The sequence below is a fragment of the Aspergillus heteromorphus genome (assembly GCF_003184545.1).
Source record: "Aspergillus heteromorphus CBS 117.55 chromosome Unknown BO70scaffold_9, whole genome shotgun sequence".
NCBI classification, from domain to species: Eukaryota; Fungi; Ascomycota; class Eurotiomycetes; order Eurotiales; family Aspergillaceae; genus Aspergillus; species Aspergillus heteromorphus.
The window spans coordinates 590,824-605,437 of record NW_020290414.1 but is presented as its reverse complement, the minus strand read 5'-3'; the positions used below and the strand labels follow the sequence as shown (position 1 = coordinate 605,437).

General features: G+C 52.5%; 5 protein-coding genes across 5 annotated transcripts; 2 read left to right on the top strand and 3 right to left on the bottom strand.

Moving 5' to 3' along the window:
- Positions 1-175: 175 nt before the first annotated feature.
- BO70DRAFT_424160 (putative RNA helicase/RNAse III) lies at positions 176-5,763 on the bottom strand (the record flags this gene model as incomplete). Its single annotated transcript, XM_025547609.1, has 16 exons — positions 176-674; positions 732-884; positions 937-1,122; positions 1,185-1,698; positions 1,756-2,156; positions 2,209-3,279; positions 3,333-3,515; positions 3,563-3,631; positions 3,686-3,755; positions 3,804-3,862; positions 3,911-4,592; positions 4,643-4,750; positions 4,800-5,065; positions 5,117-5,220; positions 5,276-5,472; positions 5,522-5,763. 16 exons carry the CDS (start codon positions 5,761-5,763, stop codon positions 378-380), a joined length of 4,602 nt encoding a protein of 1,533 aa, XP_025400262.1. The 3' UTR covers positions 176-377.
- Positions 5,764-6,295: 532 nt separating this feature from the next.
- BO70DRAFT_361305 (IGBP1/TAP42 family protein) lies at positions 6,296-7,662 on the top strand. Its single transcript, XM_025543014.1, has 3 exons — positions 6,296-6,575; positions 6,660-6,936; positions 6,994-7,662. The coding sequence occupies exons 1-3, from the start codon at positions 6,364-6,366 to the stop codon at positions 7,573-7,575; spliced, it is 1,071 nt and encodes a 356-aa protein (XP_025400261.1). The 5' UTR covers positions 6,296-6,363; the 3' UTR covers positions 7,576-7,662.
- A 293-nt stretch (positions 7,663-7,955) lies between these two features.
- On the bottom strand, positions 7,956-9,345 carry BO70DRAFT_313253 (porphobilinogen deaminase; the record flags this gene model as incomplete). The annotated part of the gene is made up of 2 exons (XM_025540239.1): positions 8,759-9,345; positions 7,956-8,686 (listed from the first exon to the last, which is right to left on the bottom strand). Coding segments are annotated over exons 1-2 (1,014 nt in total), but the record flags the coding sequence as incomplete, so codon positions are not given.
- A 321-nt stretch (positions 9,346-9,666) lies between these two features.
- BO70DRAFT_428506 (putative LON domain serine protease) lies at positions 9,667-13,064 on the top strand. Its single transcript, XM_025547981.1, has 3 exons — positions 9,667-10,335; positions 10,408-12,646; positions 12,701-13,064. Exons 1-3 carry the CDS (start codon positions 9,864-9,866, stop codon positions 12,783-12,785), a joined length of 2,796 nt encoding a protein of 931 aa, XP_025400259.1. The 5' UTR covers positions 9,667-9,863; the 3' UTR covers positions 12,786-13,064.
- A 145-nt stretch (positions 13,065-13,209) lies between these two features.
- Positions 13,210-14,585, bottom strand: BO70DRAFT_361301 (mitochondrial 54S ribosomal protein uL23m). The gene is made up of 3 exons (XM_025543013.1): positions 14,412-14,585; positions 13,982-14,272; positions 13,210-13,846 (listed from the first exon to the last, which is right to left on the bottom strand). Exons 1-3 carry the CDS (start codon positions 14,498-14,500, stop codon positions 13,630-13,632), a joined length of 597 nt encoding a protein of 198 aa, XP_025400258.1. The 5' UTR covers positions 14,501-14,585; the 3' UTR covers positions 13,210-13,629.
- Between the last annotated feature and the right edge of the window lie 29 nt (positions 14,586-14,614).

The following is a 14,614-nucleotide window of genomic DNA, read 5'->3' as shown; positions in this document are numbered from 1 at the left end:
CTGCCGCTAGCCCGCTTGGGGTCTAGCGCGGGCCCTTGTCGGCGTCTCCCATCGCCCCGTCCATGGATTCCCCCCAGCCGGCGTCCAGCCATCTACTAGTAACTAGATACCCTGCTCTTACACGCAGGCGGGAAACTATACTATGCACCTCCATGCATGTGGCAGTGGCAGTGATGGCAGCTAGAGACAGAGAATCAGCCGATCTCTCGGTCAACCATTCATGATCTATTCCATGGAATCAACTATCTCCCGTCCACGTGCACCGGTATCACATTTCATCCATTGTTAATTACAGGGGGTCCCCCGCCATTCCTCGGCCCACTCTCTCTACTAGATATGCTGCATTCGTCTCGTTCGACCTTTATTGCCTTCAACGTTCAAATGGCAGTCCCAATATCCAGGCGCGTTTCATTGTTGGGCTCTCGACAGTCGCAATGGTACGTCTTCCGGAACTCCGCCAGGGTGATATCGTCCAGCACGGTCAACGCCTTCTCACTTGCCTTCACCTTGGCGTAGCGACTGGACGATGCCGTCCCTTCGGCAATGACAGCGTCGTGCACTATAACGGCGGCCAGCACTTCGGCTGGGGCGCCATCGATCGCAGGCATCTCACCGGCTTTCAGGCAATAGTTCATGCAGCCGTATTCGTTAGTCAACCGGTTGTGCAGGAAAGTCTAATCAAGTCAGGTCAGTCTTGACATCCAGCCTACACACGGGAGGGACCGCCTCACAGTTGGGTGTTTGTTCGCGAACGTGTCGTAAATCGCCATGTCAGTGAAGAAGGGCTTGATGTGTTGCCGGAAGAACTCCTCCACTACCTCGAAATTGAAGTTCGAATCGACGAAAATGGCTCCGAGATATGCTTCAACCATGTCCGGCAGGCACTAGTTCTCGCCGTTAGCTACACTCTACATGGAGTCAAGGGCTCTCAGTTACCTTGGGGGGATCCTTGGTCACGGTCCAATAGTCCACCGCACCTTCGCTTTCACTTTCTGCGGTCTGTATCTCCTCCGCGTAGTAGGTGATCTGCGACTGCAATGGGCCGCTGAAGTACTTCAGGTGCGTATGAAGCCCCAACTTGACGGCCAATGCACCAAGGTATTTGTTAGACACCATTGCCATCTACAACATCGCAGTCAGTACATTCTTAGCTTATCAGCATTATATTGCTCCGAGAAACTTACTTTGTGTTCCGTGAGCCATTGGGGGTCTCGGTCCGGGAATCGGTAAAACAGATCTTCTACGCAGACCATATCAAGCAAGGAGTCTCCAAGAAACTCCAGACGCTGATAGCAGGGCACTTTAGCCCAGGCAGAGGGGAGTGAGGGATGGGTGAACGCTGAACGTAGAAGCCTGGGGTACGTAAATTGGTAGTTTAGCTTCTCCTCGACCTTCTGACAGAGATCACGTTCAGATCCATCCGAGGCCTGAGCTTGATATCTCGGTATGGTATAAAGTAAAAGATACTCCCTCCAAGATGAGGCTTGGTGGCTCGTACTGTCCACTAGAGCGCTGACGGCTTTGACAGCCATGTCGAACCGATGGCCAGTGCCACCGGAAAGCAAGGACGCCCCTATTATGGCTTCGCAGACATCCGCAATCGTTTTCTCTGCAAGCGCATGTTTTGCCTCCGTAGATACCTTTCTGCTATGATCCTTACCCTGTAATAGGCTGAGGCCATCCGGATACCATGTATGCCTTGCAGTTCACGAATTAGCTTCCTTCGATCCGCAATCACTTTACAGAGATTCATACCTCGAGAACCCCCTACTTCGAATATACTTATAAAGCTCCCTTTTAACGGCCGTGTTGAAAAGGTTCTTGTTACAAATAAGACACATCCGGTTTACATGGTAGTCGAACTCGTCGTCCTCCGGATTCTGCGTAAAGAGGGCAATCGACGTAGCCATTTTGAGAAAACAGTCACCCAAGAACTCGAGACGCTCATAGTTCTTTCCCATTCCTCGCTGAATGTGAATCTGCTGGACGCGGTGCTCTTCTGTATTGTCAGAGTCTTTGGTGAATGCCTCAAGTGCAAACTCTGGCTTAATGACTAGCTCCAGCTCATCGCAGGCTTCTAGAGAAATCAGGTAGGCATCTATTCGAGAGATAATAGCCGGGAAGGCGAGACAAGAAAAGGCAGTCGACGCAGGAATCTTGATACTGGTCAGTAGCTGTAACACAGAGGATTTAAGTCCTAGGACTGACCGCCGATATTTTCAAGGGCTCTACACATATGAAGCACCTCGTTTCCACTTCCCTTTCGTTCTCCGTCATCTTGTCCAGTAGATTTCTACGAAGGCGTACTACCTCTGCCCTCAGGACCGGCTGCTCCCAGTGGCATCCCGCCATGAACTTGGCTCTCGAATTCTTAGACAGACTTGAACAGTAATTCATAATATCATTCATGAACCTGCGCCGGGGCACAAATGGGGGTGGTGGGCTGGAGGGAAGTAGCGTCTTCTCAACTCCCACGGTGAAAAATCGGCATCTGCCATCCCAAGCATCGTACACGAAGCGATCGACTAGGCTCTCTGCGGACGCGTCCTTGGAGAAGGGTATAACGTCGTTATCGCGCACGAAATGCAGCGTTTCATGGTCCAGTAACTGCTTTGGGCTTCTATTTGTACTCGATGAATTGTGCATCTTTGCTGGAGCCAGCCAGTATGCCATCTTTTCAGGTTCTCGATCATATGTCTTATGAAAGACGTCACGGAAGACCCGAAGGGTGAAGGTTGTTAGGCAGTCTAGTTCTTCAGCCGATAGAGTAAACTCTTCCTCCAGCGGTGTTGTAAGAATCGTAGTCTCTATGTCATCTTCGAGAAAGATGGGAAATCCTGGAAGCTCAGGTAGTTTCTCTCGTGTCAGCAGCATCAATCGTCCGGGGTCCCGGGAGAGCGGCCCTGAAGGCTGAAAAGTGATCATAGTGCCATAGAGCTTATCCGGAAGAAGGCCTCGGTTTCTGCCCCACAACAATGGCTTCGATATCATATCATACTGGGTTGTACGCTTGGAGGTAATGGCAAGCTTTGCATTTCTCATGGCTGGCAGGCGCCGATGGTAGATCGAACTGAAATAGTCATCAAGTAGCTTGTTCTTTCGAAGCAAGAGACAGGTATCAAATGCCGCGGATCGTTTAGCGAGGGACTTCCTCATCGCTGGACTCCCGGTGATCCCTCGAATGGGCGACTTCTCTGGCAGAATGACCTCACAAATGAATGCATTGTTGGATGGAAGCACTACGTAGTTGACCTGCGCCAGATATTCTTTTTCGTATTGCTAGAGACAGTTTCTCAGTAAATGTCGCTATAGGGCTCAATTTCCATACGCACCAAAGAACTCGCATATCGAGCAAGAATAGCAGTGGCGGAGTGATATGTTAGCTTGGCACCTGTGGCATTGATAGTGAAAGACCTGTTGCCTTCTTTTTCCTGCAAAACTGCTTCTAGATCGTGGTCATTCCCGTGAAGTAGCCTGTCTTCGGGTAGGGTCCTGCAAAAGTTTTGCATCATTTTCTGGCTCGTTAGACTGGTAATCACGTCTATCTCCTCAATTAACTTACTTCAGCCTCTCGGACTTCGCGGAGTCTTTCTTCGTGGTCAAGGTTGTGCCTTTCGATCATGCTCGCGTACTATATAATTCATCATCAGTGCCGTTCTTTTAAACAACAATAAACTGAGCTCACCGTAGACTCGAAATGTCTTGCACGGCCACGACTTTGAACATACTGGATAAGGGTATGATATAAATCAAACCTCATTTGTCAGTCACAAAGACAAATACATGCCATTATATCAACATACCTTATAACTAAGTTGCAGTCCGGAATATCAAGGCCCTCTTCAGCCACAGAAGTAGCAAACTGATACTGGTAAGCAAACTCCACCGTCCAATATATCCCATCACTTACCAAGCAATTTATCTCACCACTTCTGAATCTCACTAGAGAAAGAAACTGTTGACGAAAGGTTACGTTCATCCCCGCGAGGTCGCTAGATCTAACGCCAATAAGCACGCCGGGTCGAAGAAAGGGCATCTCCAGAGCCGTAAAGAGCTCCGAAAGAATCAACGCAGTGTAACGCTTCTGTGTAAAGACAATGCATTTTGTTTCCGTCGGGCTTCGAAAGAACCGTGAAAGTTCTTCACGAAGGACTTGCACCTTGGAGCTCAGTTGTGCCGGAGCATCAGGGCTGTCGAACGAATGGCCCTTCACAATTTCACTAGCCTCTTTGATTCGCAGGATCTCCTTGTATGCGCTCTCCGGTACTTGGGTCGACGTCGGGGTATCTGTCGTCTTGCTGACATTTCCCTCCAACTTTGGCAATACATCGTCTGCCAATGCACGCGCCCATGCTCGATCTGAGCACCATCTGCCTAGCTCAGAGGTGGCGAGCCAGGCAAATCTGAATATGCCCTCCAGACATGGCATATCACCAAATCGATCTTCAAGGATCTTGTATAGCGTGGTTCCGAACGGTTGTTCCAGCTTGCCGTACGTCCATACTCTTTCCACCGGGCGTTTAACTACCTGGCGTAGAAGGGTCAGGTTGGATGTCGTAGCAATCGTACTGTCTAGCAACGTTTCCAGCTTTCTGCAGAGTGTTAGTGAAGCTGATACACCCTAAGAGCAGTTTGAACATACGTCGCTGCTTCTATTATGTCGCCTTTTGTATCAATCGGTGACGCCGTCATACCAAAGATCCTCGGACGCTTTGAAGGGACTTCTTCGAGATAGGAGTCCCGTACGATTCTACCATGTAATCAGATACACAGTCACTCCCAGATTCCATATTACTAACCTTGCATAAGGATGATCCTTCTTCGTATGGTGGGCCTCGTCGAAGACCAAAAGGTTGATCTGGCTCATCTTGATATAAGAGTTGAGCAGGCATTGGTTCAAGATCTCCGCCGTGCAAACAATAACCATATTCTTTTCGAAATGTTCATCCCAAACTTCTTTGCTCCACAAATCTGTCCCCATGGCTCCAAAAAAGTGCCCAACATTCTGATCCAGGTTATTGCGCAAGACGGCGGCCTGTTGGTATGCCAATGTGACGCTGTCCACCTACTAGTTTGTAAGAAATCGATATATTCAGCAGTGGGCCCAAAGACGCACCAAAAAGAAGGATATACGATGTGGCTTCTCCTCGGCCCGATCGTTCAGCTCTTTTTGGATAATATCCTTCAGCAAGAGCACTGCTATAAGTGTCTTTCCCGATCCTAGAAACTCGTCAGCTCCCATCACTCCAACGGGGCTTCGCCTGAGTGTAGATACCAGTATCAAGCACAGCAATCGTATTCTGGGATTTCGCTCGTTCAAACAGCTCCACTTGGTACTCCCTTGGGTCCAGCGTGCCAGCCCCGAGATCTTTCTTGGCTACCAAGTGGGCAATCGAAAGCTGGGCATCAGGAAGGTCCGATGGCACGGATCTGGTGTTATCGCTCGGTCCTGAATCGGCACGTTGGGCGAGACTGAAGCCACATTAGCATCTCACATCACCCATGTGATAGCTATACTGACAGCGCCTCAAATTTCGCATTCTGAAGTATCCGTTGCTCTGAAGGACCCACAGGGTTAGAGCTCTCCTGGTCGTCGTCATTGGATTCATCCGAGGAGACATTGTCTTTTTCGGTGACATCTTTCTCGGGAACAGCCGGAACAGAGGCCTTGGGCTCTTCGCTTGGGGGCTCTGGAACAGGCGTCTGGTCAGCTATCCGGATATCGGCGAAGAAGTCGAGCTCGAGAAGGTCGGCTGATGACATATTGAGTCTTGTCTGCGGGAGTAATAGAGAAAAGTCCTCTGTTGGCGATGGGTGTAGATGACTTCCTAATTACCATTTATAAAGCCTGCATTGAGAGAGAGAGAGAGAGAGAGAGAAAGAGAGAGAGAAAGAGAGATGAGAGGAAGGGAAAGCATTGAACTCACAAGTGAGGGGGCTGAATGTAGAAAGGGTGAATAGTAGTAATTGTAGCACGGCATGCACTGGGCCTGGCGCAAACGGGGGACAAACAAGCAGTTGCTTGTGTGAGGCATATTGAGGGCCTGAGTTCCAGTTTCCAGTCAATGCATTATTCCACAGCATCTACATTCAACATGACAATAATGCAATCCCTCCGTGAATAATTTCAAGTTGCCCATGAGCCGAGACCAACGATATACGTATATATCATATATATATAGTATATATATATACTTCATGATAGTTCGGTCCTCGACACGAATGCGGGGCAGGGCGGGAGACCCAACAATTAATATTTCTGCCGCCCGGTCGATCGGCCGTCCCCGCGGAGCTTTCCAGTTTAAGTTCCAGATCGTACAGCATCAACACCCCAGGTTGGATTCCGTGAAACATCGCCTCGCCATGGAGCAGCCGCAGAATCTCCGGACGTTGTTCACGGACGCGAAAGCCGAGAAGGCGGCGTTGGAGGTGCGCCCCGACAGCAACACCGACGCCTATCGCAGTGATGTCAGCGCAACAATAGCCAAGCTCGAGGAGTGTCAGCGACAAGTGGGCTTGCTGGCCCTGTTCAGCTCGAATGAACCGCTGGAGGACATTTCCACGACAGATATCCAGTAACCGGACCCCCCCCCGTCCCATTGATATCCAGCTGCGTCGGATTTGTGCTGATACGATGCTCGTTCTTCTCGTCTCCGCAGATACCTAACGGTGGAGTATCTCCTCGCGGACCTCCTCCAGCGCTCCTACAGCTCCGACCGCGAAGCCTCCCTCCAACGCGCGCTCGCGCAATACGAACGATTCCTCGGCCGACTCGACGATTACGATATTCTGAATGAGAAGGACAAGAAGCTTTACGAACGTTACGCCGCGAATCCTACCTCGTTTTCCCTGACCACGACCAACGACGCCGCGACCCGCAGGGAGGTGAAGATCAACCGGTTCAAGGAGGAGAAGGAGCTGAAGCAGAAACTTGAGGTGGGATAACCCCTGCTTCCGGCTACCAGGCTGCTTTGCTTACACCCGATGATCAAGTACTTTACCAATAACCAAAGCCGACTACAAGCCGACGACGAGGATGTCCGGAAGCTTTATCTCGCGGAGATCGACCTTTACATCCACCAGGCGTTCCAGTCGGTGGATCTGCTGTCACAGGAGTTGACAATGCTCTCGAACTTCCGCCGTGCGGCTCCGACACCCACGCAGGCCCTGGAGGATGATGCGAGGAGAAGAGGCGAGACAAAGGACTCGAGCTATTCTGAGCGGCTGGATCGGCCCATTGCGGAGCTTCTAAGAGGAGGGAAGTTCGGGCCTATCTTGAGTAAGGAGGGCAAGCCAATGCAGCCGTTTACGCTGCTCGATCGCAGAACACAGCTTCAGCAGGGCGTCTTCAGATCCGGACACAATCTCCCCACGATGACAATCGATGAATATCTCGAGGAAGAGCACAGAAGAGGCAACGTCATTGAGGGCGGCGGGGAGAAATCGGGTATAAAGCCGGAGGTAGATGAAGATGACTTCGACATAGCTGATCAAGAGACGATGAAAGCCAGAGAGTGGGACGAGTTCAAAGAAGCGAACCCGAGAGGCTCGGGAAACACGCTGAATAGAGGTTAATAGTATGTTGATGACTTGATGCACTGCCAATATAGCCATGAATTTAATAAAGCATTCTCTGCTTTTACTCGACCATTTAGGGTCCCCATACCCAGCTCTCCACCATCTAGTTCCGCGATGTGATATAGAATGCTAGCACAAAAATGTCTGTCTCCTAAAAAAAGACATAGAAAACCAAGACTAAGGAGATAAATCCATACGATTCCTTCATAGGAGACCGATTTAATAATTGGCAGGTAGTCATGAAGAGGTTCTATACACTTTTCTTTTCTGTATGGGGTATCCGTCTAACCATGTCCATCATATCTTCTTGTGAAGAAGACCAGCATCTCCACCACTCAGCATGAATCATACCGCATCGACTCGATTTAAGCAGTCTGTGTCTGCTTGTTCCGCTGGATCTCCTCCAGGATCTTCCCTGCGCCCTTCTCAACCAGCGCCTTGGCCACCGTAACGCCGAACTCCTCCGCAGACTCATTCGAGTCCACAGCCCCATCAACCTCAACCTCCGCGCTCTCACTACCATCCACGCTGACCACAACCGACCGCATCCTCAACTTCGACGATCCATCAGCAGCCTGAATCCACTCCGACTCCACACCCAACGGGGCACTGCAACCACCCTCGAGCGTACGCAGGAGGCTCCGCTCCGCCAAGCAGGCAAAGGTCGTCTCCTTGTTGCCAATGTTCTTCAACATATCCACCACAGCCTGGTCATCCTTACGGATTTCGATGCCCAGGGCGCCCTGTCCGACGGCATACAGCATTCCCGCGTTCTTCGAGTCCAGATAGCTGGAGATACGATCGCCCAGGTCCAGTCTCAGCAGACCAGCGGCTGCAAGAATGAGACAAGTGAAAGGACCATCCTCAGCATCCAGCTTCGACAGACGAGTCCCGATGTTACCGCGCACATCCATGACCTTCAGGTGGGGGTACCGGCGAGCGAGCTGGGCGGTACGACGGATGGAGGAGGTACCCACGACGGAGCCGGCGGGCAGCTCAGCCAGACTCATGTTGGGCAGTCCCTTCTTAATGACCAGGACGTCTCTCGTATCCTCGCGATCCATCATCGGGCCGAGCGTGCATGAGTCGGGGAGAAGAGTCGGTACATCTGAGATTTCACGAGAATTGTTAGTTCACTTTCTTGTACAGTAAGGTTGTATACGCCGCAGGATAAACCAACCCTTCAGAGAGTGTACAATGAAGTCGACATGGCCGGCAATCAGAAGGTCCTCCAGTTCCTGGGTCCATAGGTTCTTGGTTGTGAAGTCACGGAGAGCGATGGTGGTGTTCTGGTCGCCTGCAGTCTCCCGCGAGTGGATCTTGAATTCGTACTCGGGCCATCTGGCTTGGAGGGCCGCCTGGACCAGATCCGTCTGAAGCAGGGCGAGCTTCGACTTGCGCGTGCCGATAGTGAACGTTTTGCGCGAGGAGGGGTCAGAGACGGAAGGCGGGGCAGCAGCCATGGCGACGATCTTTGTTGTATGTATGAGACGGAGGGGAGGAATTGGGGGGGGATCGAGAAAGAGATTTGGGTTGAGGTCTGCGTTGAGATGTCTCAAAATACCTCAAAAAGACAACGAGAGACGGGGTGGAGGGAGATAGTACTGGCAACACGCAATAGTAATGCCGCAAAGCTGAGGATCTTTCCAGTTTCCAGATGCAGCGCGGGATCAGATCATCGGCAATGAACTGCCTGCAGTCCGGATTCCGTATTTTACGCCGATCGGGCGCTGGTCACACGACTTCCGACGTCGGCGTGGTAAGGGGCGGTGGTAATCTTACCGAGGACACACCGCTTTGGTTCTCTGGTCGGGGGTTTTGGCCGAACCTGGAGAGTTCTTCGTATAGAAAGTCGGGGGTTTTTTTTCATCAAGGGGTCCAGGGTCGAGGTGAAGTGACCTTAAATCTAAAAAAAGCAGTATCCAGCAAGGGCAGGCTGTCAGTTTGCAGTTGAGGTCCACAGCGATGCTCCGGTTTCCGGTCCGGGGACTGACGTCGCCCCGTGCGAACCTCGGCTTCGGACGGGCGCTTATCTTGGGATCTCCTCCCCAGACTCGCAGTCACGCCTCCATCTATGGGGTTCTGGACCTGCCAGCCAGTCGCCTTATAACCCGACCGCCTCATCAGCCCTGTGCGCTGTCTCCTTGCCCCCGTCTGCCTGTCCTCCTCCTACTGCCGTCTATCCTGACGACACCCCCATCCCAGTATCATTCCACCCCATCCCCGTTGTTTTGTTCGCCACATCTACTCAACTGTCTTGCTCCTGATCCACCTACTATACCGAGATGGGTTCCAACAGCGGTAGAACGACGAAACTCGCGTTGGTTCCGCTGCCCAAAGGATCGGTCTTGCTCCCTGGCGCCACCCTCCGCATCCCCGTCTCTAACCGTCCTGATCTGGCCAACCTCCTGTCGACTATAGTCGATCGATCGGCTGCCGCCAAACGGGATGGAACCGTCATCACCTTCGGATGCGTCCCCCTTAGCTCGCCGTTCCTGAGCAAGGACGGCCAACGACTGCTCGAGGACGGAAACCTTGATGAAGAAAGGAGGGAGGAATATGATATGATTGATGCTGGACAGGCAAGGAAGGAGGATCTCTTCCGCCATGGTACCGTTGGCAGGGTGGTTGGCATCCAGCGCCGCGCCTATTCCGAGCCGTCTCTTGTGGTTCAGGGAGTGCAACGATTCACCATCCGGAGGATCCTGAAAGAAAGGCCCTTCTTCGAAGCCGAAGCTCTTGTTCATGACGAGAAAGGTCAGTAATCACAACCCTCGCTAATTACTATTGCTACCCCTGCCTGGAACATCGACTGACCTGTGCTTCTAGAAACAGTGTCTGGCGACCCCGAATCCGTTGAATTGTTCCAGCAGCTTCGACAGCTCTCTCGCGAGCTTCTCACCTTGCTGCGCCTCTCTTCGCTACTCCCCTCTCCAGGGATCCGCGTGCCGCCCCTCATCGCCCGGAAAATCGAACTGTTCATAACCAAGTCTGATGTCTCCCACGCAGGTCGCCTGGCTGACTTTATGGCGGATATCTCCGATGCCGGATTTGAAGAGAAGCTTCGCATTCTGGCGTCGCTGGATGTCAAGGTCAGGCTGGAACGGGTCGTCGAGGTTCTGAGCAGACAACTGCAGAACATCAAGAGTAACGTGAAGGTTACTACAATTACTACGAACAGCTTCCCCAGCTCTGGTTTTGACATTAGCCAGATCGATCCCCGTGACCGCGAGATTCTGGCAAGAAGAGCTATGGCTGGCCTGAGCGGTCTGACGCCACCGGGCGCAACACCCAACCGAAGCAATGATGGCGACGAGAAGGAATCCAATGAAGTCGACGAGCTCCAGCAGCGACTGCAGGAGGCCCAGCTTAGTCCCGAGGCCAGGAAGGTTGCTGACAAGGAACTCCGCCGTCTTCGCAAGATGAATCCGGCAAATGCGGAGTATGGCGTGTGCAGGTCGTACCTCGAGAACATTGCCGATATCCCATGGGTCAAGGTTACTGAGGACCAGCTGGGACCGGAAACCCTGAAGAAGGCGAGAAAGCAATTAGACGATGATCACTACGGGCTAGAGAAGATCAAGAAGCGGCTTCTCGAGTACTTGGCGGTCCTGCGACTCAAACAATCCACCAACCAGGACGTCCAACGCCAGATCGAGACCTTGTCGAAGGAGCTCGATGCCTCCGAGCGAAACGACCTCGAGAAGGACATTCCCGATGTTTCCGAATCGGACCGGGTCGCCATTGAGACGAAACTACATCTCCTGAAGTCCCGACGCATGGGCGACAAGTCACCGATCCTCCTGCTCGTCGGCCCCCCTGGCACCGGAAAGACAAGCCTGGCACGGTCCGTCGCCGCCTCTCTGGGCCGCAAGTTCCACCGAATCTCCCTGGGTGGTGTCAGAGACGAGGCCGAAATCAGAGGTCATCGCAGAACCTACGTGGCCGCAATGCCCGGATTGATCGTCAGCGGCCTCAAGAAAGTTGGGGTCGCCAACCCGGTGTTCTTGCTCGATGAAATCGACAAAGTCGGCGGAGCCAATTTCCAGGGTGACCCGTCCGCAGCAATGCTCGAGGTCTTGGACCCTGAGCAAAACCACACGTTCTCGGATCACTACATCAACATCCCCATCGACTTGAGCAAGGTGCTCTTCATCGCCACCGCCAACTCCCTGGACACCATCCCCGCACCACTTCTCGACCGCATGGAGACCATCTCGCTGTCCGGCTACACAACCGTCGAGAAGCGCCATATCGCCAAGAGACATCTTGTCCCCAAGCAGGTCCGGGCGAACGGTCTCTCAGACGGCCAGGTCATTCTGTCCGACGACGTCCTCGACAAAGTCATCACCTCATACACCAGAGAATCCGGTGTCCGGAACCTCGAGCGTGAACTCGGCTCAGTCTGTCGATCCAAAGCCGTCCAGTTCGCAGATGCAGGGGACACCAACAAGCTCGACACCTACAACCCAGTCGTCTCAATGGACGACCTAGAAGACATCCTGGGCATCGAACGCTTCGACGAAGAAATCGCCGAGAAACACGGCCGCCCCGGCGTTGTCACAGGCCTGGTCGCTTACTCCACCGGCGGCCAAGGCAGCATCCTCTTCATCGAGGTAGCAGACATGCCCGGCAACGGCCGCGTCCAACTCACCGGCAAGCTAGGCGACGTGCTCAAGGAGAGCGTCGAAGTAGCCCTCACCTGGGTGAAAGCCCACGCCTTCGAGCTCGGACTGACCGCCGATCCCAACGAAGACATTATGAAGAACCGCAGCCTGCACGTCCACTGCCCCTCCGGCGCCATCCCCAAGGACGGCCCCTCCGCCGGCCTCGCCCACACCATCGGCCTGATCTCCCTATTCACCGGCAAAGCCGTGCCCCCCAGCCTGGCCATGACCGGCGAAATATCCCTGCGCGGAAAAGTGATGCCCGTCGGCGGAATCAAGGAGAAGCTCATCGGCGCGCACCGCGCCGGCGTGAAATCCGTCCTTCTGCCCCAGCACAACCGGAAAGACGTCAAGGATGTGCCCACGGAGGTCAGCGAGGGGCTCGAAATCGTTTACGTCAAGTAAGTACCGTATCTCCGTGTTTATACCAACACTTGCTAATACTGTTCTGTTAGACACATCTGGGAAGCCATCCGCCAGGTCTGGCCAGACGCGCACTGGCCCGGTCAGCACACGAACTTCATCGAGAGTCGACTGTAATCTTTTTTCCTTTTTCTGTCTTCTTCTCTCTACTTTCTTCTTTTTTTTTTTCCCAGGGTGTTGGGCGTTAACACAAATTGCTCCGCATTTATGTATTTATGGATGTGCTGTGTGGCCTTCCATTTTGGTTCATTTTCGTGTTTCAGCGCAGCGACCACTTACTTTCTTTGACGATGCGGGTTTGATATATGCCCCTTCCATCCCATCGCACTCCTGTCTCGGTATAAACATACTACGTACCTACAGTAAAGTACCTATTATACATCTGAATTAACGCCCATACAAAGAATGAATACTCTATCCCATCCTCTTAACTTACCCAACACCCATACAAAAAAAAAAAAAGAAACCATCTAACCTATTTTATTAATCAACCCTAACACAGGTTAGGCTAGGCTGGGCTGGATTAGATAGATGAAGTAACTCTCAGAATAAGAAAAATCGTATTTATACGACCAGGACAATATAATACACATACATCACATAAGACAGCCCAGTCCAGGGAAAGGGAAGGGTAAGTAATCAGATCAGAGCCAACCAGCAATCTAAAGAACCAGAACCAGAAACAGAAACAGAACCAATCGATAAACCAATCAATCCATCCGAGCAACGTCCAAACGACCATGACCACGACCATGACCACGACCATGACCACGACCCCAAGTAACCCGTAGGTTAACCCTGGTTTCACCCACTTCCAGCATCTCTAATATCATCTCTCCCTCCATGACCAGATCAACACACCCCCTCACCCACACACACACACACACTCTCTCTCTCTCTCTCTCTCTCTCTCTTCATCTTTTCCCCCCTTATACCAACCCCCAAATCATCAAGAACCCCCTCACGGACGCTTCTTCCCCACAACGGGCCGATCATAGTTCAGCCCCAGGGCTTGCCAAGTCGGCCTCCAAGTCTTCTCACCACTCAACAACTTCTTGGCCTCGGCGGCCATCGCGGCCTCGCCATCCTCGTCTCTCTTCGTGGCGGCGTCGGGTTTCTGACCGTCCTGGAGCTTTTCTTGGTACTTGGCGGCCTTGAAGAATTGGTCCTTCTCCCAGCTGTTTTTGAAAAGATCGTTAGCATCATCCACCCACCCATCCATCCATCATGATCAAAACAGCCACACACCCAACCCCACAAACCAAAAGAAAGAAAAGAAAAAAAAACGCATGAATAAGAAAAGGAAAACATACGCATCCAACTCCTTCGGCACCTCCGGCCAAACAAACGGATTCTTCAACTCAACCGTCATCTTCTTCTTACTCTCGGGCCTTCTCAACCGTCCATAGCCGTATTTACCCAGCGGACGCAAGCGCGTCACCTTCTGCTGCTCGACGAACGACCGCACCCGCAACACCCCGACCCCGTACAGCCGCTGCAGGTAGTCGCGGATATCCAGCTTGTTGAAATTCAGAGGCACGTAGAAGGCGGCGTACCGGGGGGGGAGGAAGGGTGTGCGGATTAGGGCGATTGTTGTTTCGGGACTGCGGATTTATCGCTGTTAGGTGTTTGGGGGGTGGGGTCTTGATTGTGGGGGTTGGAATTGGGAGGAGGGAGAGAGAGGAAGGGGGATTGGGATTGGGATTGGGATTGAGATTGGGATTGGGATTGGTGTTCACTCACAGATATACCTGCTTCCGCGCGGACAGCGGCGCCGCGGGGGATACCCATCCGGCGGCCTTCTTGGGGAACTTGGAGAATTTGCGGACCATCTTGGTGGGATGGATGTGCTCCAATTCTGTCGGAGCACGGAGATGGGTGGGGTGGTGAGGAGGGGGAGGTGGTGGAGGGAGGAAGCTGGATTGAATGAACGAATAAATCAATGT

Excerpts from the sequence above, each read along its gene's own strand:
- BO70DRAFT_361305 (XM_025543014.1), top strand. The coding sequence starts at position 6,364 with ATGGAGCAGCCGCAGAATCTCCGGACGTTGTTCACGGACGCGAAAGCC. Across the intron at positions 6,576-6,659 it reads ATTTCCACGACAGATATCCA|ATACCTAACGGTGGAGTATC; the intron begins GTAACCGGACCC and ends TCGTCTCCGCAG. Across the intron at positions 6,937-6,993 it reads AGCTGAAGCAGAAACTTGAG|TACTTTACCAATAACCAAAG; the intron begins GTGGGATAACCC and ends CCGATGATCAAG.
- BO70DRAFT_428506 (XM_025547981.1), top strand. The coding sequence starts at position 9,864 with ATGGGTTCCAACAGCGGTAGAACGACGAAACTCGCGTTGGTTCCGCTG. Across the intron at positions 10,336-10,407 it reads TCTTGTTCATGACGAGAAAG|AAACAGTGTCTGGCGACCCC; the intron begins GTCAGTAATCAC and ends CTGTGCTTCTAG. Across the intron at positions 12,647-12,700 it reads CTCGAAATCGTTTACGTCAA|ACACATCTGGGAAGCCATCC; the intron begins GTAAGTACCGTA and ends CTGTTCTGTTAG.
- BO70DRAFT_361301 (XM_025543013.1), bottom strand. The coding sequence starts at position 14,500 with ATGGTCCGCAAATTCTCCAAGTTCCCCAAGAAGGCCGCCGGATGGGTA. Across the intron at positions 14,273-14,411 it reads GCGCGGAAGCAGGTATATCT|TCCCGAAACAACAATCGCCC; the intron begins GTGAGTGAACAC and ends ATAAATCCGCAG. Across the intron at positions 13,847-13,981 it reads GTGCCGAAGGAGTTGGATGC|CTGGGAGAAGGACCAATTCT; the intron begins GTATGTTTTCCT and ends TTTCAAAAACAG.